General features: G+C 40.2%; 2 protein-coding genes across 2 annotated transcripts in view; both read left to right on the top strand.

Annotated features, from left to right (window-relative positions):
* Positions 1-18,762, top strand: part of DHFR (dihydrofolate reductase) — a 39,274-nt gene extending 20,512 nt beyond the window's left edge. The window contains exons 4-6 of the mRNA XM_049766348.1: positions 2,006-2,132; positions 2,945-3,060; positions 18,598-18,762. Of these exons, the coding sequence (XP_049622305.1) occupies positions 2,006-2,132; positions 2,945-3,060; positions 18,598-18,679 (325 nt within the window). The 3' untranslated portion in view covers positions 18,680-18,762. The remainder of the gene's footprint in view (positions 1-2,005; positions 2,133-2,944; positions 3,061-18,597) is intronic.
* Positions 18,763-19,332: 570 nt separating this feature from the next.
* LOC126001884 (uncharacterized) overlaps positions 19,333-27,228 on the top strand; it is a 47,101-nt gene continuing 39,205 nt past the window's right edge. Inside the window, exons 1-3 of the mRNA XM_049769088.1 lie at positions 19,333-19,347; positions 22,899-23,087; positions 24,497-24,683. Coding sequence (XP_049625045.1) covers positions 19,333-19,347; positions 22,899-23,087; positions 24,497-24,683 — 391 coding nt within the window. The remainder of the gene's footprint in view (positions 19,348-22,898; positions 23,088-24,496; positions 24,684-27,228) is intronic.

Here is a 27,228-nt window from a genome sequence, read left to right as displayed (position 1 = left end):
ACTATATGCCAGTTTTCTTCAGATATCAGTTCCTAGATCACTATTTTTTTTCTTTTTTTTTTTTTAAACTTTATGATTGGTTGGTTGGTTGGTTGGCTGGCTGGCTGGTTGGTTGGTTGGTTGGTTGGTTGGTTGGTTGGTTGGTTGGTTTGGGGGCCACACTCAGCAGCACTCAGGCTATTCCTGGCTTCTGCACTCAGAAATCGCCCTCAGCAGGCTGGAGGACTATATGGGATGCTGAGAATCAAACCAGGTCCCCTGCTGGGTCAGCTGCATGCAAGGCAAACACCCTACCGCTATGCTATCTCTGTGGCCCCTAGATACTATTTTTTTATTACTTCATTCATTTAAATTTTGGTATGTTGGTTTACAAGACTATTTATAATTAGGAGTACTATTTACTCTTTTTTTTGTTTGTTTTTGGGCCACACCCGTTTGACGCTCAGGGGTTCCTCCTGGCTATGAGCTCAGAAATCACTCCTGGTTTGGGGGGACCATATGGGACACCGGGGGATCGAACCGCGGTCCGTCCTACGCTAGCGCTTGCAAGGCAGACACCTTCCCTCTAGCGCCACCTTCCCGGCCCCACTATTTACTCTTCATCTAAACATATAACATTGTACCTAGTACAGTAATAAACATTCCACACCATCCATTGGATCATCCCCACCCTTTCAAGTTCTTCCTCCTTCCCCTTGAAACTTTCCTTAGCAATCTTTGGGTTCTTCGTTGTCAGTGCCCAAAAGCTGTTTTCTGTTTTGCTGTTTTGTTTTGTCAGTTTCTGTAGTTTGTTTATATCTAACTTGTTAGTGATATAATCTTTCTCCTTCTGATATTGGGATGAGGGGTTCTTACTCCCAGTTTAGTTCCTGATGGTCACTTTTTGTAGTACTCAGAGTGCCAGCCTCTGTGTACTGCCTCATCCCCTAAACACTACTGCCACCCTTTCCCAAGGCTGTAACCATTGTGACCCCTAATCCCTATTGAAAATGACACCCAGGGCCCAAAGAGATAGCACAGCGGTGTTTGACTTGCAAGCAGCCGATCCAGGACCTAAGGTGGTTGGTTCAAATCCCAGTGTCCCATATGGTCCCCCGTGCCTGCCAAAAGCTATTTCTGAGCAGACAGCCAGGAGTAACCCCTGAGCACTGCCAGGTGTGGCCCAAAAACCAAAAAAAGAAAAAAGAAAATGACACCCCATAAAAATAACTTTCAAATGCACAGGAAGAACTTTATAGTACAAATCTCTATACCCATTGCATGATTTCTTCTATTAACACTTTACAGTTTTGGGGTTTTTTTGTTTGTTTGTTTTTTAGTTTTTGGGCTACATCTGTGACGTTCAGGGGTTTACTCCTTACTCAGGGGACCTTATGGGATGCTGGGGGATTAAACCACAGTCTGTCCAAGACTAGCGCACGCTAGGCAGACGTCTTACTGCTTGTGCCACCGCTCTGGCCCCCACATTACAGTTTTTATCTATTCATCTATCAGTTTGACTTAATCTTTTTCTATCATTCAGAGGAAATTGCAGATGTTAGTATTTTCCTCTTAATACTGCAGTATATCTGTTATTATAGTTAAATATTTCCTTACAGTATTTTTTCCTGTGGGCATAAAGATTGTCAAATTGACAAAAAAGGCACAAAGACAGAATACTTACCAGAAAGTTCCCTTTTGCTCCTTAGTGATTTATTACCCTGTTCCTCCAAGGAATAAATAAATAAATAAATAAATAAATAAATAAATAAATAAATAAATAAATAAATAGCATTATTTACCTCCATAAATCATTAGTAATCAAAAATGGCTCAGGCTTTTAAAATGTTTTGGATCATATATACACAAATGTGGCATAAATTATTAGTCCTAGATTATAATGTTTTTTGTTGAAAGGATTTGTGATTATGATGATAATTTAGTTTCATAATTCCTGCACACCAAGTAATTCATTACTGTGAATGAGTTTTACAGAAATTATTTTTTATTTCTTTTTTAACCTCAGAGAACCTCCATCAGGAGCTCATTTTCTTGCCAAAAGCCTTGATGATGCCTTAAAACTTATCGAGCAACCAGAATTAACAAATAAAGTAGACATGGTCTGGATAGTGGGGGGCAGCTCTGTTTATCAGGTAAGTAGATTTCCCTGTAAGTATCAGAAAGCTCTTCCTTATTGTCTTTCAGCTTCCCTGCCAGCTGACCTATTAAAAAAGCTAAGCATGAGAAAAGGAAGTACATTATCCCCATAGTATGTTAGAAGGTTTATAAATTTTAATTACTTGATACATTTTTAAGTGAGTACTATATTGAACTATTGAAGTAAATCCTGACCAAAATACAGAAATGACTTTCTTTAGAACTTTAAGAAATTTATTCCTATCAAGAGTACCATAGGCGGTAATTAGAAAGTCATTAAAAATATAAGACCAAATATAACCATTAGCCAGGGAAGCAGATTACTTTGCCTGCTGTCTTTGTAATTATCTCTTGAAAAATGGAAGCATTATTAAATTTTATGTAAATGTGTCACATATGGCTTTGAGATTTTATGTCATCTGGATCTCATGAAATTATACTATCTTACTATACAAATGCAAACTTTCCTATAGGAAGTAAATAGAAGATTTGGGGTTCTAATAACCAGAACAAAAAGATAAAAATGAAAAATTGTTCATGCAAGCCAAAAGCCAGAGTTTATATTTAAACTCCCTCTTAGAATTATTGATAACGATTGGTGCCATTCTCAATATAACTAAGGCCTGCTTTGCAGGGCACTAAGCTAAAGAACAGAACGTTTATATAGCAATATTTGGAAGTAATAAGTTATTTAGTACATCTTTAATACTTAGTGAATATTTGATAACTAAAACAAAATTAACAGGATTTCTTTGTCTTTCAATATAGCTCAGTAAGGAAACTGATGTCTTTTTGCTTTATTTCAAAGGAAGTTATGAACAAGCCAGGTCATTTGAGACTATTTGTGACAAGAATCATGCAGGAATTTGAAAGTGACACATTTTTTCCAGAAATTGATTTGGACAAATACAAACTTCTCCCTGAGTAAGTGAAATTTATCAACTGACATAAAATGCTTTGAGATTTCCTACTTAAGAATTGTTTCAAAAAGAGGTGGAGGGCTGGAGAGATAGCGCAGTGGTAGAGTGTTTGTCTTGCAAGCAGCCGACATAGGACCAACGGTGGTTCGAATCCCAGCATCCCACATGGTCCCCCATGCCTGCCAGGAATGATTTCTGAGCAGAGAGCCAGGAATAACCCTGAGTGCTGCCGGGTATGACCCAAAAACCAAAAAAGGAAGAAAAAAAAAAAAAAAAGAGGTTGAAGAGAAGTACAATAGGCAGGGTATTTGCCTTGCTGACCCTGGTTCAATTCCTAGCAACCCTATTGTTCCCCCAAGCTCCCTCAAGAATGACACCTGGGCACAGAGTCAGGTGTATGCCCTGAGCAACACCAAGATGTAAAATAAAAAAAACAAAAGAAAAAGAATTGTGGAATAAATTTTGCGCAGTATGTTTACCGACAGATGCAATGGGGATTTTTAGAAATACTGAGCAGACTTAAAATGCACAGGTTTTAGTGGTCTCACTAAAATCTAGAACACGGTCATCACATCATGCTTCAGAGTCTGTTTATCAGATGCTATTGTCAACACCGAAGAAACTGTTTACCAAGAGAAATGCTTTCTCTGCTGGTCATGTTACATTCTTTGTAGTAAAAGAGGAAAATGGAGACTGATAATAAATGTCAAAAGAAATTGCCTTAAAGAGACTTGAAATACGTGGAAAGTAATTAGAGAAGAGCTCTCAGAAGAGTGATGTCTACACTGAGATCTTAGTGGCAAGAAGCCAGCCATACAGAGAGCAGAGAAAGCCTTTTGTTTGGTTGCTTTGGGGCTACACCTGACAATGATCAGAGGTTACTCAGCCTCTGCACTCAGGAACCACCACCCCTGGCAATGCACTGGGGACCCTCTGGGATGCTGGGGGTTGAACTATGCAAGGCAAGCACCTTACCTGCGGTACTATATCTCTAGCTCCACAGAGGAAAACGTGAAAGCAACCCCATAATAGCCAAAGCCAGAGGCCTGAGAGCAGGAACAAGCTTGTTCATAAACATGATAACCACTGTGGGCTTTGGGAGCAAGGAAAGGATTAACCCAGATCCACCCAGGCCAGGCTTAGAAAGTCCTGAAAAGAAAATGGCATTGTTATAACCATGTCACTTTAATTTGGGGAAGAAAGCTGATAGGATAAGAGTGGAGCAAAAAGATAGCTGTAGATGGTTACAGAGTCTTAGGTGAAAGATAATGGAAAAAATGGGCCCGGAGAGATAGCACAGTGGCGTTTGCCTTGCAAGCAGCCAATCCAGGACCAAAGGTGGTTGGTTCGAATCCCGGTGTCCCATATGGTCCCCCGTGCCTGCCAGGAGCTATTTCTGAGCAGACAGCCAGGAGTCACCCCTGAGCACCACCGGGTGTGGCTCAAAAACCAAAAAAAAAAAAAAAAAAAAAAAAGAAATGGAAAAAAGATAATAAATAGACCTTACTATATATAGTTGTGATTTTCACAACGAATCTGTATTTTCATGTTCAGCACTTTTCAGGGCAGGAGATATATAGCTCAAAGACTTGGAGCCTGCTCAAGTACAGTCCTCAGCAGTGCATGGCCACCCCTCCCTATCCCCTCTTGGCATCCCCAGTTGTGTCCTAGTGGCCCTTAGGACTGAACTAGTCAAGTAGCACTGACTTTGCCAACCCCCAGAATTGCTGGGAAGTCTCCGCCAACAATAAAATATGCACTTTTCAGATGTTCCTTCTGGAGTAAAAGTATAAAATTAATTACATCAACATTTTTAGACTTTTAACATATTCTTTAAAATAGTCTCAGTTTGAATATTGAATATCTAGTCAATATTCTAAGGTGTGACTGTGTTTTTGCAGACATATAAAGGAACATACAGAGCCTTGTTTGGGAAATGGACAGCCGACCTTTAAAATAATCATCGATTACTTTATGATCATATATTGAATCAAATTAAATGTGTGTCTTTCTTGGGCTTTTAAAACTAGCTCCTACATTTGAGCTAGAGAGATAACAGTGGTAGGGCATTTGCCTTGTATACAGTCTACCCAGGAGGGACCCAGTTCAATTCCTGGCACTCATATAGGTCCTCTAGCCTGCCAGAAACAATTTCTTTTCTTTTCTTTTTTTTTTTTAACTTTAGGTGCCATTGGGGATTCACTTTGCCCACTTAAATTTACTATTTTTTCATAGTTATTTTTTATTATGAAATCAAAAATGCAAAGGAAGAGGACAAGGTATAGTTACAGTGGGAAGACAATCACCCATAAACAGAATTCTCAGAAGAAATCCCCTTGCTGACACCTTAATTTTGAACTTCCATCCAAAGAGCATTAAGAAAAATAAAACAAAACCCAATGCACAATTACTTTGTCCCTCAAGCCCCCAGATTGTAGTACATTATAACAATTTCTTAGCAGTACACAAAGCAATCTGAAGCCACAAAATTTATGTAACTCCTTTAACATTGAAGCATAGTTTTTTTAAAACAGTTCCATGCATATGCATATTAGTTTAAGTTAACCTCAATAGTTTAAGTGGTTTTTTAAGGATTAGAGCCCAAGGAGCACAGCTAAAACAGTGTTGGAGTGGCAATTGTTGTTTGCATAAGCCCAGCAAAATATGGGGGACATGGAAAGGAAAAGCCTTGACCTAACTACAAGGAGACCTTAACCCTGAAGTTTTCTGGCATAAGACCAACTCTAGGCTCCAGGCATAGTAGGTTGTCCAACTCAAGTCATTGTCTGTAATGCCAATACACTTTCTTTTTCACACCATCGCAGTTGTTGGTATCAGGTTTCTGTAGTTAAAGATCCTGGAATCTGCATATCCTACGTGGAAGTCAGGATGATGTGGAGCGTCCTCTACTTTTATATTGAAATTAGAGAGCAATGCAGAGAGCCCCGTCCTGAAAGCAGGCCCTTGTTGTTGTTAAGTCTTCTGGGTGTTAAGGGAAGTATCTTTTGAATCGTTTGATGCCAGAGCAGTGGTAGGGTCTTCCCTGGTAGAGGATTGCTTCCAAGTTGATGTACAACCGTGGTTGTTTCGAGGTTGGCATCCCTGGTTCAGGGGTGAATGGAAAATGCCCATTCTTCTGAGGCCTGAGTCAGGTCATTATGACAGTGTTCAGGGTGTAAGGCCCCATTGCATTACAAGATTTGTGTGTTCCTATCTCTGTTAGATAAGAACTTGTTTGTATGTATAGTACTTTCCCATTTTAATGTGCCTATGCAAAAGAAGAACAATGCCACATGGTGTTATTGGTGCATATGGAGGCCGCTAGAACAAGTCCAACAATCCCCGTGACTTGGTTCTAACATAAACTTTAAACTGAGGCACTCTTCTACCAGAATTCCTTATTGAATAGATCACAAAGAGAACAGACAAAAAGTGGGAAAAATCGTCACTGTATAAGAGAATATTTAGTAAGAGTTACAACTGTTAAGGAAATACATATAAAATTTTCAAAAGACATATACATGTCCCTTTTATGTCTTTTGAAATAGTTGGAGGGTGTTAAATCCAGTGTACCACTTTGGCCAGTGATTTGGCCTGTGCAGTACTGAAGGTAAAAAGGGTAAATGTGGAGTAATGATGGTTGGAGGTGAGGGAGTGAAGAAATAGAAATGAATTTTGTAGGGGTGTGAGAAAAGGCAATATATAAGATGAACGTTCTGCATATTCAAAAAAACCTTAATCATAGGAATTACTATTGATAAACACTGTAGCGCCCCCGCACGGTTTTGATAATGTAGACAGGTGAGGAAGAAAAAGTTGCTTGTAACTGCCTCAGCACAGTCCAGCAACCCAGCTAGGCCTGCCTAGCCTCCCCAAACCCCATGCCCGCAAGAGCTAGCCTCCAGATCAAGAAAGGATTCGGTGGAGAACCGGAAGCCAGACATCTGCCCGCCCTCCTCCCTGTGCCCTTCCCCCCAGTGCTGGGCGAAGGGTGGGGATAGCCTGGAGACCCCTGTAAAGTAATCCTCCCGGAACCCACCTTTCTGACCATCTGGGTTGGCACCCAGGGAAGGCCTGGAGATTGGTGCCAGGGGCAATTTCTAAATGCAGAGTCAGGAGTGACCCCTGAGCACCCCTGGGTGTGGCCCAACAATCAATAAATAAATAAGTAAAACTAGCTCGTACAAGTAAAGAAAATTTTAAGAACTCTAAAAATTGGGCCCGGAGAGATAGCACAGCGGCTTTTGCCTTGCAAGCAGCTGATCCAGGACCAAAGGTGGTTGGTTCGAATCCTGGTGTCCCATATGGTCCCCTGTGCCTGCCAGGAGCTATTTCTGAGCAGACAGCCAGGAGTAACCCCTGAGCATCGCCGGGTGTGACCCAAAAACCAAAAAAAAAAAAAAAAAAAAGAACTCTAAAAATTATTCAAAAAATTAAAAGTTGGGCCCGGAGAGATAGCACAGCGGCATTTGCCTTGCAAGCAGCCAATCCAGGACCAAAGGTGGTTGGTTCGAATCCCGGTGTCCCATATGGTCCCCCGTGCCTGCCAGGAGCTATTTCTGAGCAGACAGCCAGGAGTAACCCCTGAGCACCACTGGGTGTGGCCCAAAAACCAAAAAAATGAAAAAAAAAATTAAAAGTTTTGCTTATACTCCAAAATGACTACTTAGAAAAAGTACTTAGTGGGGCCGGAGAGATAGCATGGAAGTAAGGCGTTTGCCTTTCATGCAGAAGGTCATTGGTTCGAATCCCAACATCCCATATGGTCCCCCAAGCCTGCCAGGAGTACCCCCCCCCAAAGAAAGAAAGAGAGAGCACTTAGTGATTTAATACAAAGTTGTATAAAAATATGTTTTTTATTTTTCTTCTGCCTACATTGCTTAGATTGGCATTCTATGAATATTGATCTTTGTTTTTCCTCAGTTCCTATCTTTCTTTTTGCTCTGACCTAAAGGGTAAAGTACTGTGTGAAGCTTTAGAATAAATACCTTCCAAATCATACTACTGTTCATAAAGTCTTTTTCTAAAACCAGATTTTAGGAAGTCTTACAGCTTAAAAACATTTTTGCTATTAGAGGGCAGGGGAGATAGCACCACGGGTAGGGCAATTGTCTTGCATGCAGCTAATCCCCAGTATCCCCATAATATCCCAATCCTACCAGGAGTGATTTCTGAGCTCAGAATCAGAAGTAACTCCTGAGCGCCACCAGATTTGGCTCAAAAACAAAAACAAAAGATAACAAAAAAAATTATATATATAATATAGAGTTTACTTTTAGAAACAAAAATCAATGTATTTACTAAGATATGATTCATACATTGCAAGACTCACCCATTGAATGCTTTTAGTATATTTACAGACTTGGGCAGCCATCACCAAAATCTAAGTTTACAACATTCACCTCACACATAAAGAAGCTATACCTGTTAACAATTACTCTCCATTCCCTTTCCCGCTTCACTCTTAAAACAACCCTCCTTGTTTTCTGTATTTGTAGGTATGCTTTTCTTGACATTTCATAAAAACAGAAAGATAGATGTGGTCTTAGAGTTGACTTCTTTCACTGAGCATATTAATTTCAAGTTTGTCTGTTTAATATCTTTTTTGTTGTTGTTGTTTTGTTTTGGGGCCACACCCAGCATTGCTCAGGGGTTACTCCTGGCTGTCTGCTCAGAAATGTCTCCTGGCAGGCACGGGGGACCATATGGGACACCGGGATTTGAACCAACCACCTTTGGTCCTGGATCGGCTGCTTGCAAGACAAATGCCGCTGTGCTATCTCTCCGGGCCAAGTCTGTTTAATATCTTTATAACAGCTTCACAGATGTGCTCCCATGATCTGAATCATCTTTGTTTTTTGTACTATTTCCAAAACTAAACAAAGATTTTTAATTCTTTAGAAATTTTTCTTTAGAAAATTAGTCATCTAATATTCTGTTGTTTTTGTTTTGTTTTGGAGTCATCCTAGCAGTGCTCACGGGCTATTCCCAGCTCTGTGCTTGGGATCTTGCCTGGCAGTGCTTAGAAAAACTAGTGGTACCAGAGATCCTGCCTGGACCTCCTGCATTCAGAGCACGTACTTGGCCTATTAAACTGTCTCAGGCCATTATGTCACTCAGTTTTCTTTTGACACTTATCTTTTGGTGTCATCAATCACTTGAAAAAAAAAGTCTAATCTAAGCTTGTGTGGAAATTTATTCCTGTGCTTTTCTTCTAAGCATTTTAGAGTTCTAGCTCTTCACGTCTGTTCCACTAAATAAGTTAGAGGTGGTATAAGAAAGGGTTTTAGTTTGGGGAGGTGGGGATTGGGTCTGACCTAGCAGTTCTTGGGGGACTTTATAGGGTACTGTGGATTAAATCCACTGAAAACAAGCACTTTCAACACTGTACTATCTCACTGGCCTACTGTAGTTTGTTCTGTTTAAGGGCTATTCCGTTGTCCTATTACTGTTTTCCTTCACTGAATTTTCTTGGCACGACTTGTTCTAAATATAATATATAAATGGAATATAAATGTGCAACTTTATTTCTCAACTCAATTCTGTTACTTTAATCTATATGCATTCTTACTACATTCAGTACTATACTGTCTTGATTAATGTAGCTATTTATATTTTGAAATCGGGAGTATGAGTGTTTTAGTTAATTTGACTAATCTGGGTCCTTAGTCTTTCTGTTCAAATTTTTTTTTTATTATGAGATCAAAAATGCAAAGAAAGAGGTCAAGGTAAAGTTACTGTGGGAAGACAATCACCCATAAACAGAATTCTCAGAAAAAAATCCCTTGCTGACACCCCAATTTTGAATTTTCAGCCAAAGCACATTAAGAAAAATAAAACAAAACCCATACACAATTACTTTGTCCATCAAGTCCCCAGATTTTGTAGTACTTTATAACATTTCTTAGCAGTACATAAAGCAATCTAAAGCCACAAAATTTATGGAGCTCCTTTAACATTGAAGACATAGTATTTTTTTTTACAGTTTCATGCGCATGCATATTAGTTTAAGTTAACCTCAAAAGTTTAAGTGGTTTGTTTTTTTTAAGGATTAGAGTTAAAGGAGCACAGCCAAAATGGTGTTAGAGTGGCAATTGTTGTCTGCATAGGCCTATCAAAATATGCAAGCATGAAAAGGAAAAGCCTTGGCCTAAATACAAGGAGACCTTAGCCCTGAAGTTTTCTGGCATAAGACCAACTCTAAGCACCAGGCACTCTAGGCTGTCCAACCCAAGTCACTGTCTGCAGTGCCAACACACCTCCACTATTCACACAGTCGCTGCTTTTGGTGTCAGGTTTCTGTAGTTAAAGATCCTGGAATCTGTGCATATCCTACATCGAAGTCGGGTTGCTGTGGAGTGTCCTCTAGCTTCACCTCACAATCAGAGGGCGATGCAGAGAGCCATGTCCTGAAAGCAGGTCATTGTTGTTAAGACTTCTGGGTGTTAAGGGAAGACTCTTTTGAGTAGGTTGATGTGAGAGCAGAGGTAGTGTCTTTCCTGGAAGAGTATTGCTCCCAGGTGATGTTATAGACAGCCTTGGTTGTTTCGTAGATGACATCCCTGGTTCAAGGGTGAATGGAGAATGCCCATTCTTCTGAGGCCTGAACCAGGTCATTATGACAATGTTCAGGGTGTAAGGTCCCATTGCATTACAAGATTTGTGTGTTCCTATCTCTGTTAGATAAGAACTTGTTTGTACCAATAATATTTTCCCATTTTAATGTGCCTATGCAAAAAAGGCACAATGCCACGTGGCGTTATTGGTGCATATGGGGCTGCTAAAACAAGTCCAACTATCATCGTGACTTGGTTCAAATATAAACTTTTTTTTTTTTTTTTTTTTTTTGGTTTCTTGGGCCACACCCAGCGGTGCTCAGGGGTGCTCCTGGCTGTCTGCTCAGAAATAGCTCTTGGCAGGCACGGGGGACCATATGGGACACCGGGATTCGAACCAACCACCTTTGGTCCTGGATCGGCTGCTTGCAAGGCAAACACCGGTATGCTATCTCTCCGGGCCCCAAACATAAACTTTAAACTGAGAGACTCTTCTACCAAAATTCCTTATTGAACAGATCACAAAGGGAAGAACAGTCTGTTCAAATTTAATAATCAGGAGCCAGAGCGATAGCACAGCAGGTAGGGTGTTTGCCTTGCACACAGCCGACCTGAGTAAGATCCCTGACATCCCATATGGTCCCCTAAGTCTTCCAGGAGTAATTTCTTAGTGAAGAGCCAGGAGTAACCATAGTGCTTCTGGGTATGACCCAAAAACAAAAAATACAACAACAAATCTTACAATCAACTTGATTCTGCCAAAAAGTTCATTTAGGGATTGTGTGGAATCTGTAGATTATTTTGGTAATCTTATTTCCCAAACCATAAATGTATGATACCTTTCTACTTATTTAGGTCTCCTTTCATTTCTTTCAGCAATGTTTTAAAGCTTTCAATATACAAATCCTTCAGTTCATTGTTAGAAATTGTTAGTTATTCTTTTGTGTGGGGAATAGGGCCACAACCATTGATGCTCAGAGTTTATTCCTGGCTCTGGGCTTAGGGAGCATAACAAGTGCCACAAATCAAACCTGGATCAGCTGCATGTAAGGCAAGCACACTACCCACTCTACTCTCTCTGGCCTTGTTAGATTTATTTTCTTTTTGGGGGGGTTACACCCGGCAACACTCCTGGCTCTGCACTCAGAAGTCGCTCCTGGCAGGTGTAGAGGACCATATGGAATGCTGGGGATCGAAACCAGATCCATCCCAGGTCAGCAGCGTGCAAGGCAAATGTCCTACCACTGTGCTATCGCTCTGGTCCCAGATTTATTCTTTAGTATTTTTTTTGTAAATGAAAACATTTTTTTTTTTTTTGGTTTTTGGGTCACACCAGGCAGTGCTCAGGGGTTATTCCAGGCTCAGAAATTGCTCCTGGCAGGCACGGGGGACCATATGGGACGCCGGGATTCGAACAGATGACCTCCTGCATGAAAGGCAAACGCTTTACCTCCATGCTATCTCTCCGGCCCCAAAACATTTTTATATTTATATTTTAGTATATGTTTTCCCAAAACAAGCACCATTATTTTTGGGGTTTTTTGTTTTTGTTTTTGTGTTTTCAACCATACCCAGTTGTGTTCAGGAATTACTCCTGGAAGACTCAGGGGATGGGATATAGGATGCTAAGGATCAAACCCAGGTCAGCTCTTGCAAAGCAAATGTCCTACCTGTTGTGCTATTGCTCTGGTCCCCTATAATTCTATTTTCGATTGCTCGTTGGTCTGAAATTGACTAGAAAAACAAGTGATTTTTATTTATTTGGTCTTACATTCTGCAACCTTATTGAGCACATTAATTCATTCTGTTAATAGATTCTCAGCATTTCCTCAATACATATTTATCATTTGCAAATAGAGATGGTTCTACTTCTTTCTTTCTAATCTAAATTATTTTTTCTCTTGCCTTGGCAGCTACCTCCAATACAGAGTTAATGTGCACCCTTGTCTTGTCTTATTTTTAATAATATAGTGAAAGCATAGAATATTTTACCATTTGCTATCATAATTATGGGGGTTTTTTTATATGTAGCAATTAGTACACTGAAGAAATCTTCAATTTCTGGTTCATTGAGTATTAGTATGAGAGACTAAATTTGGGGTTGCTTATTTTTTTTTATATTTTAATAGCTTTATTTAAGTACTGTGGTTGCAAATTTGTTCATTGTTAGATTTAAGTCATACAGTGTAAACCATCCTTTACCAGTGCACCCTTCCCATCACCATCACTGTTGTTTCCCATTCCATTTCCACTCTCTGCCCCCACCCCTGCCTTGCTCTAGGCCAGGCAAATTGCTCTCTCTCTCTCTCTCTCTCTCTCTCTCTCTCTCTCTCTCTCTCCCCCAACCCCCCACCCCTTTCCTTTTTGATACTGTAGTTTGCACTATTGCTAATGGAAGAGTCCCTTACCTGTTAGTTTCTCCCCTTTCAGCACCAAGTTCTTGTCTGGAGTAATCAGTTCCATCATTGTCCTAGTAGACCCTTCTCTACTCTAGCTACACTTCACTGCTCTTTGTGGCAAGCTTTATACCCTAGGATGGACCTTCTGACCTTTGTCTGTTATCTTTAGGCATCATGACCATACAATCTCTTGTTTTTCTTACATCTCACAAATGAGTGAGATTATTCTGTCTATCCCTCTCCCTCTGACTCATTTCACTTAGCATAATAGGAGAGACTCGATTTTGTCAAATGTTTTTTTCTGAGTCTATTGATGTGATTTTGTGATTTCGTTTTATAAGACAAAATATACTGGGCTAGAGAAATAATACAGGGCTTAAGGTGTTTGCTTGTATCTCACCAATCCCAATTGAACCCTGGTACTTTAAGTGGTCCCCAATATCACCAGGGTTCACTCCTGAGCCCAGAGCCAAGAATAGCCCCTGAGCTCTGCTGGATGTGGACCAGAAACAGTGATGACAAAATATGCTAAATAATGCTTATTATACTATAAATATGTCTGTTGCATTAGTGGGTGGGTGTATGGGCCACACCTGGCAGTGTTATTCCTGGTTGTACTCAGAAGTGACCTTATATGGTGCTGGGTATTGAACCAGCATTGGCACATCCAAAATATGCCTTTTCCTTTTATACCATCTCTTTGACCCTTCAGTATTGTTTTTGTTTGTTGTTTTTTTTTTGCTGGGTGGGGCATTTGGCCCACACCCAGTTGTGCTCAGCAATCACTCCTGGAGGACTCAGTGAATTATAAGGAATGCTGGACATCAAACCCAGGTCAGCAAGGCAAGATCATGGAAGGCAAGCACCTATATACTATCACTGCAGTCCCCAACTTTGTAATTTTTTGTTTGTTTGTTTGATTGGTTGGTTTTGGGTTTTGGTCATACCTGGCAGCACTCAGGGTTTACTCCTGGCTCTATGCTCAGATATCGCTCCTGGCAGGCCCAAGGGACCATATGGGATGCCGGAATTCGAACCACTGTCCTTCTGCATGAAAGGCAAAAGCCTTACCTCCATGCTATCTCTCCAGCTCACCCACCTTAATAATTTTTATGATAAAAATTGGATATATGGGAAAAATCTACTTGGTATTAATATGTTATCATGTTTATTAATACTTAATTGACAATTTTTATTTATAAAGAATATAGAAAGCAAATTTTTCCTTTTTTGTTGTTGTTGTTTTGGGGTCACACCCAGCAGCGCTCAGGGGTTACTCCTGGCATTATGCTCAGAAATTGCCCCTAGCAGGTACGGGGGACCATATGGGATGCCAGGATTCGAACCACCGTCATCCTGCATGAAAGGCAAACGCCTTACCTCCATGCTATCTCTCCAGACCCTCCTTTTTTTTTTTTTTTTTTAAATGTCTTATTGGGATAATACCAGCCTTAAGTGTGACTTAGCAAATTCTCTTACTTTTGGGGGGATTTTTTGTTTTGACTTTTTTGGGGGGGCACACCCGGTGATGCTCAGGGGTTACTCTGGGCTATGAGCTCAGAAATCACTTCTGGCTTGGGGAACCATATGGACGCCAGGGATCAAACCGCAGTCTGTCCTGAGTCAGCCACATGCAAAGGAAATGCCCTACCGCTGCGCTATTGCTCCGGCCCCTACTCTTACATATTTTTAGGAGACTTCATAGAGCATTGGTGTTATCCTTTCAGTGTCTTAGAAAATCTTAATGGTGAATACATGAAAATAGGAAATTCTGTGCAAAGGCAAATTCAAGAATATTAGTCTGATATGGACATTTTTCCAAGGTTATAGAAAAAAATATACAGCCTTTCTTTTCATTACAGCTTTTTATTTCTTTTTTTTTTTTTTTTTTTGGTTTTGGTTTTGGGGTAACACCTGGCTATGCACTCAGAAATTGCTCCTGGCTTAGGGGACCATTTGGGACGCCAGAGGACAGATCCGCATCAATCCTAAGTTAGCACGCATAAGGCAAGCGCTCTGCCGCTTGCGTCCCTGCTTCGGTCCCCATTACAGCTTTTAATAATCAGCCAGCTTTCTACTCGGCAGCAACATAGTAGACTTTTTAACCTGAGCAGAAGGGGATCCCCTCAGAGAGCTCTGGAGTCCTTCCATCTTTGATGAAGTAGGCAAGGAAGGAAAGTTCAAAGACAAACAGAGAATGTAGTTTGTCTCTGCTTGTCTGTATGTATCAACGCTCAGTGCTTAAGCTGCTTCTCCTTTCCGCCCTGCCATCCCCCCCCACCAGTGTGTACGTGGAGGAACTTAGAATTGCTCCTTACTGCCTGGTAATGAACTCTGATCATTCCTTACTCCAGCTTCTTTCCATCCAGCTACCACTTGCTTGGTTTAGACTGTTATCTCCGCTCTCATTGGACCTCTATAATCACATCAGTTTCTGTTGAAACACTATATCTTTCAGTTATATCATATTTCTTGATCATAAGAGAGATGAAAGAGAACTGGTATGAAGAAAATAAAAGTAAAATGTAGATGAAGCCTCAAGTGACAGAAGCTTCAAAGCAGAAACAAATACTAAGACAGTAAGATGGCTTCGCTTTGGGTCTATCTCTTTTCACCAAGCCCAGTTCTCTGTGATTGTTCTTTGCACAGCACCACACCAGTCTGCCCACTGAGGCGCTGCTCTTATTCATCTTCACTGGAAGAAATCTTGCTCTCAGACTGTTTCAAATTGGACTCCAGCCAAATCAGCAGGTTCCAGTATTTGATAGCAGCACATTTCTACTTAATGAGCCCCCAGACAGGCTTCTTTTCTAATTAACCTTCCATGTGACCACGGAGTCAGAGAGGACATAGACCACAAGAGACCTCGGAGGCAGGAGTTGGCTCCAGAGCTGGGCCTGATGCCCTTCAGTGGGCAGCTTGAAGCAGGTCTGCCAGGTATAGATGGCCTCCTGAGTGTCTGGCACATTGTCCTCATTACCTGGACATCTCTCTTCTTGGAGCCTGTGCTGTTTATAGAATCTTCATTTTATCTTGGGTTGTGATTTGTTTTGTACAGGCAACTATTTTAAGAATTCTGTTTACCTTTTCTTAGATATATTCCTGCTGCTTCTGAAATATAAATTATTCAAGGGGGGAAAAATACCTTTTCCCTTTTATGTTATTGTTACTTCCTGTTTCTAATTATGTTTTCCATCAAGATGACATAATCTTTAGTCAACAAAGGGTTAACACCTAATCATTTTCTTTTAAAAATAGGAAACTGACAGTGTTGCTTGAACCAGCTCTAGGAGCCTGATGACATTGTGCTTAGACTTGACAGCGCATGAGGGCCACCAGGACCAGAGCTGGCCTTAACTTGGGGCCTAGCTTGAAAGTGGGGCCTTGCATGTGCTCTATCACTTGGACTGTTTCCACCCCACTTATCTATTATTTAAAGGAAGAGATATTGGGGGAACAAGGGTGACTCAAGGGAAGGCCAGAGCAGGAGCCCATCAGTGATTCTCTGCTAACAGCTTTGCAGTATAAAATAATGCCCCTGCAGTGTGAGGGATGTCTGGGCCACAGCTAATGTGACTTTCCTCTATTCCGAGGACAGTGTTACATGGTAGGTCTCTAGAATTTATACATCTTGTATAACTAAAGCTTTATTCCCTTGAATAAAGGTATAAAGATTTTTTCCATATCATTCCCCCTGCCTCTAACCAGATACCTGTGTCTCCAACATTTTGACACTTACATATCTCATAGAAGTACAATCCCAAGGAACATGGTTGTCCATGACTGACAATTCTTTTAGCATGATGCTCTTCATGTTTGTGTTGCATATGACAGAATATTCTCTTTATGGCAGAGTAATACTCCATTTATAGTGGAGTATATACCACGTTTTGTTTCTCTCATCATCTGTTAGTGAACTTAGGTAGCTTTTACTTCTTAGCTAAGGTGAATATGGCTGCAGTAAACACAACATGTTTCTTTTCAGTTAAGAATAAACAAAAAGGGCCAAAAAGATAGTAAAAGGAGAAAGGCTTGTGCTTGCATACAACTGACCCAAGTTCAGTCCCCAGCACAGCCTTTGTTCCTTCAATCCCTGCCAAGAGTGATTCGTGAGCACATCCAGGAGTAAACCCTGAGCAGAGCCAGGTGGGCCCCAAACTCACTCCCTCCCCAAAAAGATACATGTGTTTGTGGAGAAACTAGAACTCATGTACAATGTTGATAGGAATGTAAAATGTTAAAGCATTTCTGGAAAACAGTAAAATGGTGTGATGATTCCTAAAAGGAAATTCTAAACAGAATTACTGTATGATCCAGCAACCCCATTTCTTCAAAGGAGAGTCTGGATTTTGAAGGCCAATGAATGATACACAAACCAACATAAGAGAATTAAAAATGATCGGATAAACAGTAACTTTAGGAAACGGATTGCAATAAACCCATGTTGAGAAGCTGGAACAGTGTGCTTCTATTGATTAAGCAGAAATCAAAATTGATCCTGTGAAGTCCATAACCAGTACCGTTATAAATAACTAAAGAGTACAGTTATTTTACTCAGAAGACAATTTATAATCAAGTATAAAACTTTCAAGATGTTCTTAACAAGATGACAGATTAGACAGATAAGAGAAATTGCAGGGAACAGAACAATAGTACAGTTGTTCGAGCATTTGGCTTGCACCTAGTACTCCCAGATTTGATCACTAACATCCCATAAGGTCTCCTGAGCCCAGGAGAAGTAAGCCCTGAGCTTTAATAAAAAAAAAAAAGTTGCTAATAGGTTATTTTGGGGGAGAAGGATAGTCAGAAGAAAAGAAGGGGGTCCAGAGTGATCACACGCCGATACAGCATTTGCCTTGCACGCAGCCGACCTGGGTTTGAGTTCCAACATTCCATATGCTCCCCCAAGCCTGCCAGGGATGATTTCTGAGCACAGAGTCAGGAGTAACCCTTGAGTACCACCAGTTGTAGCTCAAAAACAAAAAATGAAAAGAAGGGTAATTTCTGATATTTCCTTTCTGTATGATAAAATATATTATTTTTGCTTTTTGTTTTAGGGATTTTTTTCTTTTTTGGTTTTTGTTTTGTTTTGTTTTTGGGTCACACCTGGTGACATTCAGTGGGTACTTCTGGCTATGCACTCAGAAATCGCTCCTGGCCTGGGGGACCATATGGAACACCAGAGATAAAAACTGGGTCAGCTGTGTTCAAGGCAAATGCCCTACATTACACTATCTCGCCAGCCCCTATTATTTTTATATTTATTTTTTATTATATTGTATTGTAAACAGTACAATATTTATCCAATTTAATAGTGATGTGCAGCTCAGAAGAAATAAAGAAGGGAAACTATACATTGTTCATGTTTTTTTCACCTGTTTTATTTGGTTTTGGGAGCCACACCCTACTGTGTCCTGGCAGGCTCAGAGGACCATATGGGATGCCAAGGATCAAACCCAAATTACCCATGTGCCCTACTCAGGTGGCCCATCACTCTGGCCCAGCATTATTTCATCTTTTTTAACAGAGACCCAGGGAAGTGTTCTCTTAACTGACATATTGATTGTACATACTTTTCTTTTACAGATACCCGGGGGTTCCTTCTGATGTCCAGGAAGAGAAAGGCATTAAGTACAAATTTGAAGTATATGAAAGGAAAACTCAATAATGAGATGTTTCCTGAATTATTTAACAATGCTATCCTCTGAAAATAATGTATTTTGATATAAAAAAGATTTGTTCACTTAAAATCTATAAAAAATTTTGTAAAAGTGCATTCTTATTCTTTATTACTCTTAACCAGTTATCACCATCTTAATCAGTTATCACCTGTGAAACATTTCTTACTGTAACTTCTAGATAATCTACCAAAGGAATTGGATTAGTCCTACCATATGCCTGGATTAACATATCTCCCAAGGCAGTCCCTGGTGAATGGGTTTACTGATAACATGAGTTGAACCAGGGCCTATAAAGATAGGAACTGGGCAAACTAGATAAACAGTCAAAAATGGATTGTAAACAACAGGAGTTAGGGCTTAGATATTAAAAGAAAATTAAACCAAAATATGATGTATAATCACTTTTGAAAAAAGTTCTGCTCCAAGGCCAGAGCGATAGTGCAGCAGTAGGGCATTTGCCTTGCATGCGGCTGATCCAGGATGGACCTCGGTTCGATCCCCTGGCGTCCCATATGGTCCCCCAAGCCAGGAGCGATTTCTGAGCACATAGCCAGGAGTAACCTCTGAGCATCACTGGTGTGGCCCCCCCAAAAATGTTCTACTCCAGTAATTAGTTGAGATTTTAGTATATGCAATAGGGATGGTAAAGAAGCAGGTAAGAAACTACCTTTGGGGGGCCGGGCGGTGGCGCTGGAGGTAAGGTGCCTGCCTTGCCTGCGCTAGCCTAGGACGGACCGCGGTTCGATCCCCCGGTGCCCCATATGGTCCCCCAAGAAGCCAGGAGCAACTTCTGAGCGCATAGCCAGGAGTAACCCCTGAGCGTCACAGGGTGTGGCCCAAAAACCAAAAAAAAAAAAAAAGAAACTACCTTTGATAGTTCAAAAAGGTCTGAAACTTATAAAAATTCTAATTTTCAGTGAGATTCCATGGATGTTACGTAGGACAAGAATAAGGTAGGGTCAAAGAGATAGTACAGCAGGTAATGGATTTAATGTACCTGGTTTGCACAGAGCCAATCTGAGTTCAATCCCCAGGATTCCATCTGTGGCCTGATGGCCCCCAGCACAGCTAGGCTCTAGCATTAAACTGTACAAGGTTGACTGAGGATCACCAGTGTACCCAAACTTATAGGACACACCCAGCTTTTCCCAAAACAGTGACAGCCCTAGCTTTCTCTTCTTTTGAGATGTAAAGACCCACCTAGTGTGTGTGTGTGTGTGTGTGTGTGTGTGTGTGTGTGTGTGTGTGTGTGTGTGTGCGCGCGCGCACGCACGCACGAGCGTGTGTGTTTCCACCTATTTCCTCCTTGTTCTTAGTCCTTGCTGCGCTTCTGCTTCTGATCTATTCACCCGGGGTTGGATTATGGCAGGTGGGGCCTCTACAACCAAGAGTGGCTAAGTACCCAAGTGCCTGAGTACTGCTTAAGCGAAACACACCGCCAAAAAATTCAAAGCAATAATGAATTTCCAATGTTAAGTTAGAAACTAAACTTAATAGAAATTTTAAAATTAAAACACGTTTAGGGAGAGATATTACAAGGGTTAAGATGCTTGCCTACCTTACATATGGCCAAGTCCTGCATCACATGACCTCCCAGGTACAGATTTAGGATACCACCAAGTACTGCCAAAGTGGTTCAAACTATTTCTTAAGATAAAAACATGTATATCCAACTTGTTAGAGATTTAAATTATTATATGCCTAAAAAATAGTTCTTTCTACCCTGTAAAATTGGTATAACTGTTATAAGTTAGCAATTGAGAGTATTCTAGATTTGGACCCAGAATTTCAGTTTCAAGAAATATCCCTCCTGAACAGAGATGAACTCAAGCATCTTTGTTACAGGCCTTTGTTCTGCTTGAAAAGCACTCATGTCAGTCAATAAAGAACTATGTGATAAACCTATAAAAGCTAACATTCTGAGGGCCGAGGGATAACTCATGACTAAGGTGCTGCCTCATGCATACGGTGGGATGAGTACAAACCCAGTTTCAACCCACACAATGCAGAGTTCAGTTCTGGTTACTCTGCTGTCTGATCATTGGCAACCAAGGAAATCACAAAGGGATTTCCAGTTGTGCCTTAGCCAGGTGCATATGGGTACCAAAACTAAAAGCTGTGACACTTCTAGTGGGCCCACAGCTAAAAGAAGATGCCTGACATTCACCCCAGTAAATTGTTTATCTTCAGACTAAAACTGTTCAAAGATCGCAAAAAGATCTTTGAACACAAAACCAAATCTCACCAAATAGGAAAGGAAAAGGGCAAATATAAGGAAGAAACAATTGAAAAGATGCAGGAATGAAGTTTATATATATGTGTGTGTCTGTGTATATATATATATATATATATGTATATATGTATATATATGTATATATATGTATATATAACTGATTAAAAACTGAAAGAATAAAAAAAGATGCCTGAGTCCCTAGACCAAGAGTATCACCTCCCAGTAATAACAAACAAAACTGGGCAAAAGTATTCCAACTAAATGTATGTGTGCAGCTCCAGGCCATCAAAACAACAATAGAGAAGAGGTAGAAAAGCAATCTTTTAAAAGACAAGAGTCTTAGGGCCAGAGCAGTGGTGCAACTGGTAAGGCATCTGTCTGTCTTGCCTGCGATAGCCTAGAACAGACCCGGGTTCTATCCCCCTGGCATCCCAAGAGCAATTTCTGAGTGCATAGCCAGGAGTAACCCATGAGCGTCACCAGGTGTGGCCCCCCCCCCCAAAAAAAAAAGTCAAGGCCTGAGCTAGTACCGTGAGTATGGTGCCTATCTTAGACACTGCCCATTTTGGTTTGATCCCCGATATTCTATATCGTCCCCCAGGCCTACCAGGAGTGATTCCTGAGTGCAGAGCCAGGAGTAAGCCCTGAGCACCCCTGGGTATGCCCCCAAAACTAAATACATAGAGTCTTTAAAATAATAAATGACTGGGCCGGAGAGATAGCATGGAGGTAAGGTGTTTGTTGCATGCAGAAGGACAGTGGTTCAAATCCCAGCATCCCATATGGTGCCTGCCAGGGGTGATTTCTGAGCATAGAGCCAGGAGTAACCACTGAGCACTGCCGGTGTGACCCAAAAATACCAAAAAATAAAATAATAAATGACCACTGTAATAGTTCAAATAATGTACTGCTAGAAAAAATACCCCCAAAATTAATAAGTCAGAAAGCAAATCATGTATAATATTAAAATTTTTGTACATTAATAGGTATAGGAAGAGATATGCAGCAAGCTATTGCTAGTTTGAAGAGTTTTATTTATTAGCTTTGCTGAGGGCTACTTCAACCTCAGTGTTAAGGGGTATTTTAAGCTCAGGAGTCTTTCTGCAGTATTTAGTGAGCCCCACTGGGTTGTCCCAGCACTGCAGGGCCTGAGCAGCACCACATCCTCGGGCCTTCACATTGAACTGTTGGGCTAACTGGCTGAGAATTCCTAAGAGGAAACCCCAGATTTCATATGTACCATTTGGTGAAATTTCAAGATAAAAAAGATTCTATTTTCTATAACCAATAAAGAATTTTTCAATGATAGAAAATCTGATTGACAGAGACCTAAACAAATTGAGATTCCCTGACTCTCTGATTCTTTTAACTTCCCCTCAAAATTATTAAAACATCAGAAATCTAAACTATGTTCACAGCAAGAAGAGAGGGCACACTGTTGAACATCTTTTCCTTTGATAGTAAAGCACATCCCTCCTCTACCCCCATCCCCTTTGAGAATTAAAGTTTTACCATTGGCTTAAAACCAATCGTGATCTATCATTTGGTTCTAGCATGTGGTCCCTCCCCCAACCCAGCCAGGTTAGATATCTTGGCAAGGACAAAAGGACGATAGATGTGAGAATAAAGTTAATGCTGTTTATTACATTTGTTTCTACCAGCTCTTGTTTCAAGGGAGAACTGGATGTTTCTCAACCTCCAGGTATCTAAGACCTCAAAAATGTTAGATGAATTTTGATGGGTGGGTGATTACATAGGTAGGAAGGTAAATCTTTGAGCAGAACACTAGGACAATATAGCAGAACACTGATATACTAGAGTAGATGTCATCACAGTTGTCATCCAGATGTCATCACAGTATCTGCCACCAGAACAGAAGTCCAGGCACTTCTGCCTCTGCAGCTGTACATCAGTCACCAAAGAAACTGCAAATGTAGTCAGCTGCTTGTTAGTAAACAGTGCTTTGCTCACAGAAAAAAGACAGAACAAGGTCAATTCCAAGATCAGTTCCCACAGCTAGTGACTCTCCCAGCAGTCAACAAAATCCTGACTTACAGCCCTTAAAGTCTGAAATGCTACAAGATGGTCATGAGCTCATGAAAAACAAAAGGACAGACTTTGGGCCTGGAATTGGGCAAGATAATCCTGTTCATGGAGATAAAGTAGGCAGGTCTGTGGGTATTCATCTGTTGCTATGGAAGCACTCCAAACTCAAGGTTTATTTGGCTCGAGCAGGGGGTCAGATTCTATGCTTTACAGTAAGTTATTTGGATTAATAGGTTTGGTTTGCTACTGCTTTTGATATTGCTTTTCCCAACCTAGATCAATTGAGAGGTAAAATAAATGTATTAAAATTAGTATCATAATTGGCATCTCACAACCTTTTTGGCTCAATCTATAAGAAAATCAGTTTCGGGTTTTGTTTTTGGTGGTCAAGGAAAATGAGTGGCACACAAATGAGATGCTCACGGTCTACTGCTGGTTTTGTACTTAGGGGTCCCTGTGTATGCAAGGAATGTGTTCTAACCTCTGTACTAGCTCTGTGGCAACCAATTTACAAATACCGACTTGAAAAACCACTGAAAGGAGTCAGCACTTGGCACTTATAAATGCATTGTTGTTCTTTCGTTGACTTTATTCTATAAACTAAAGAAAAAACAACATGCTAGCTTCTCTTTTATTCACTAAATCTCTAGTGAGTGTAATCTTTGTGTTAATAACCAGTTTCCCATGATCCTGGTCCCCCAGCATCTTCTTTCCTCACAGATCATCAATAACTTCAGTCTTGACCTACACTTTATCATATCCAGATCATACAACCATAAAGGCTCACAACATAATAACAATGTCTGTTGGGATGAAGATGGCAGGATTCTGACATCTAGATTTAAAATGCTATTAAGGGCTGGAGAGATAGCATGGAGGTAGGGAGTTTGCCTTGCATGCAGAAGCATGGTGATTTGAATCCTGGCATCCCATATAGTCCCCAGAGCCTGCCAGGTGTGATTTCTGAGCGTAGAGTCAGAAGTAACATCTGAGCACTGCCTGGTGTGACCTCCCAAAAAATGCCATTGAATTTAGTAGAGAAGTCATGTAATTTACATTCGAATCAATAGATTAAATAGATCTGATGTGCATTTTCCCTAAATACATTTAAAAAAAAATGTGCTGCAAGCCCTTAACTCCTGTTTCTAGCCCTCCCTATTATTTTTTTTCAATTGTTTGCATCACTATTCCAAGATTTGAAGAGTTGAGTAGATTAATTAGAAGTGTCTTATTTCTAGTAGTGATCCTTGCGTTCTTTCCAGAAAACTACAGTAAATTAAAACTAATTGGGGGGGCTGGAGAGATAGCATGGAGGTAAGGCGTTTGCCTTACATGCAGAAGGACGTTGATTCGAATCCCAGCATCCCATATGGTCCCCGAGCCTGCCAGGAGCAATTTCTGAGTGTAGAGTCAGGAGTAACCCCTGAGCACTGCCAGGTGTGACCCAAAAAACAAACAAAAAAAAAAATTAAAACTAATTGTCCTCTAAAGGATGTAAGACTTTACAGATTTCAGATCTTTTTAGGAAAGAACTCGTGAGCTAACCTCAGAGATAGATCATCAGTCTAGAGAAAGAGGATGCTGGGTAGAGCTTTTTGTTCACACTGGGCAGGAAAATGGTGCACTCATTCTGGAGAACCATCTTGACTACGTTGTCACAAGAAGCAGCTCACAGAATAAGAGAACAAGAAAAGTTTTTCGACATGAACACGGTGGGTATCAGGGAAGCCGGAAACTTCTATTGTGGCCTGACCGTCTGATTCATATTCCCATGTCCTCTTGTGTCACAAACCAGTTAGTAGCTATTTCTGTCTTTGTAAATCTAAGAAAGATTTTTACTTAATGGGTCTAATTATGCTGTATAGAGTTACTGAAGATGACAGGATAAGGAAAATGGAATATTTTTATATTCAGATAAGGATGGTTTGGGCTCCCACCTGACAATATTTGGAGGTGGGGGGAATTTCTCCTGACAATACTTGGGAAGTCTTGTGGCTCATGGAATTAAACATGTATTTGAAGCATCTGTTCAGCCCATGTTTAACTTTAGCCAGGTCCACCTGTGCTAGCTCAGCAGCCCTTATCCAGAGTAGTTTGCTTGGTCTCATTTATTGATATTTCAGTTCTTAGCTCCTTTAGGGATGGTTTCACTTATTTTAAGTGGCTTCATTTCATGGGAAAAAGGAGAAATAAAGGGATACTGTGGAGGGAAGAGGGCAGGCTGTGACAGGTTTGGTACTGGAACAATGCATGCATGAACAGTACAATTAACAGTATTATAAATCCTAATACCTCTATAAAAATGGTTTAAAAATCTAAATAAAATATAAAGCCATTTTCGTTTGTTTTTGTTTTGTTTTGTTTTGTTTTTTGGGTCACACCCGGCAGCACTCAGGGGTTACTCCTGGCTCTACGCTCAGAAATCGCTCCTGGCAGGCTCGGGGGACCATATGGGATGCCAGGATTCGAACCATTGACCTGCATGCAAGGCAAATGCTTTACCTCCATGCTATCTCTCTGGCCCCAAGCCATTTTCATTGTAAACTTCAAAGAAAATATAGAAATATAATTTAACAGTCAGGGAATGGGAAGTGGGGAGGGGGGCTGTGGGGGGGTTATGTTACACTGGTGAAGAGGGATGTTCTGTTTGTGACTGTAACCCAACTATAATCATGTTTTTAATCATGGTGCTTAAATAAAAAAATAAAATAAATATAATATTAAACACTATATACCAATTATACAAAAATATGAATAAGGAATAATGAATACCCAAAGACAATGAAAACAAACCAAGATTGTAGGAACTGGTATTTAGTAGGTAATAAGCCCCATGGGGTGTGCTCGGTGATAGGATGGGTGGTTCAACAAGGAGGAAGAGGTGATGCTAAAAGTGATAAAATGTTATTTATGAAACCCTATCAATAACAATACTGTAAGCCACAGTGCAAAAATGTGTATACAGGGGCCGGAGAGATAGCACAGCAGTAGGGCATTTGCCTTGCAAGCAGCTGACCCGGGACCAATGGTTCAAATCCTGGCATCCTATATGCCTGCCAAGAGCAATTTCTGAGCAGAAAATCAGGAGTAACCCCTGAACGTCACAGGGTGTGACCCAAAAACCAAAAACCAAAACAAAACAAAGAAACAAAACAATATGTATACATATATAAAATGACCTCTCAGAAACAGACTGGAGGGAGAGCATTAATGGAGGGAAGTGGACACTGGTGAAGTAATTAATGTTGAAACATTGTATTCCTACAACGCAATCCTGCATAACTTTGTAATTTCATGGTTAGTCTATAAAAAATGAAAAAATTTTTTCAATATGAATAAGTAAACTTATTTCTAGTATGAATAAGTAAACTATTTCCAGAATAACAATATATTTCAAGTATTATCTCTAAAGACTCCATTAAAATTGATATTTTTTTAAAACATGGTCAAAATAGGTCTAGTAACATATACACTTGCATAGAAAAGCTCAATTTCATTATCAATAAATGCAATTAAAATGAAAAGAAAGAAATTAAGTGATTCGGGGCAGAGAGATCGTACAGGGAACAAGGCTTTTACTTTACTGCAGTTAAACCAGGTTCACTCCCCAATACTACATATGTTTCTATAAGCACCATCAGGAATGATCCCTTGCAGAAAATCAGGAGTAAACCCTATGAGGTTCCAGGAAATTAAGGAAAATTCCATATTATTTAGATAATAATAAAAACACCTCAGAGTTTTCCGTAACAGATCAAAATATATTAAACTTTTTTTTTTTTTTTTACATTTAAAGGATTTGGCACATACTTTTATGAGGACTGGCAAATCTAAGATTTGTGGGCTGATCAGCTACAGAGAAAATTAAATGAGAAGTTGATGCTATAAATTCAGGCAGAATTTCTCCTTTAGGAAACTTGGTTTTTACTCTTATAGCTTTCAACAAATTAGATTAGATTCACTCAATGTCAAGGGCAATCTCCTTTACTTGGTCAACTGGTTGTAGGTATTAGCTATGTCCACAAAATTTCTTCCTAGCAATCAGTGTCTGATTTATCACTAAGTATTGTAGCCAAATTAACACAGAAAAACTGTCATAGTAATCAGAGGAATTAAAATGTGATTGTCCTATCTGCTTCTTTAGAGTTATTTCATCTTATATCAAAAAGCTTGAGGGTGGGGCTATAACACTTAAACACTGACATTATATTTACACACCTATCAGGTTACTTTTATTTGTGGGTTGAAGAGATGGAC

This window comes from Suncus etruscus, chromosome 2 (assembly GCF_024139225.1).
Source record: "Suncus etruscus isolate mSunEtr1 chromosome 2, mSunEtr1.pri.cur, whole genome shotgun sequence".
Classification (NCBI taxonomy): domain Eukaryota; kingdom Metazoa; phylum Chordata; class Mammalia; order Eulipotyphla; family Soricidae; genus Suncus; species Suncus etruscus.
Note: the sequence above shows the minus strand (reverse complement) of the source record. Positions and strands in the feature narration are given on the sequence as shown.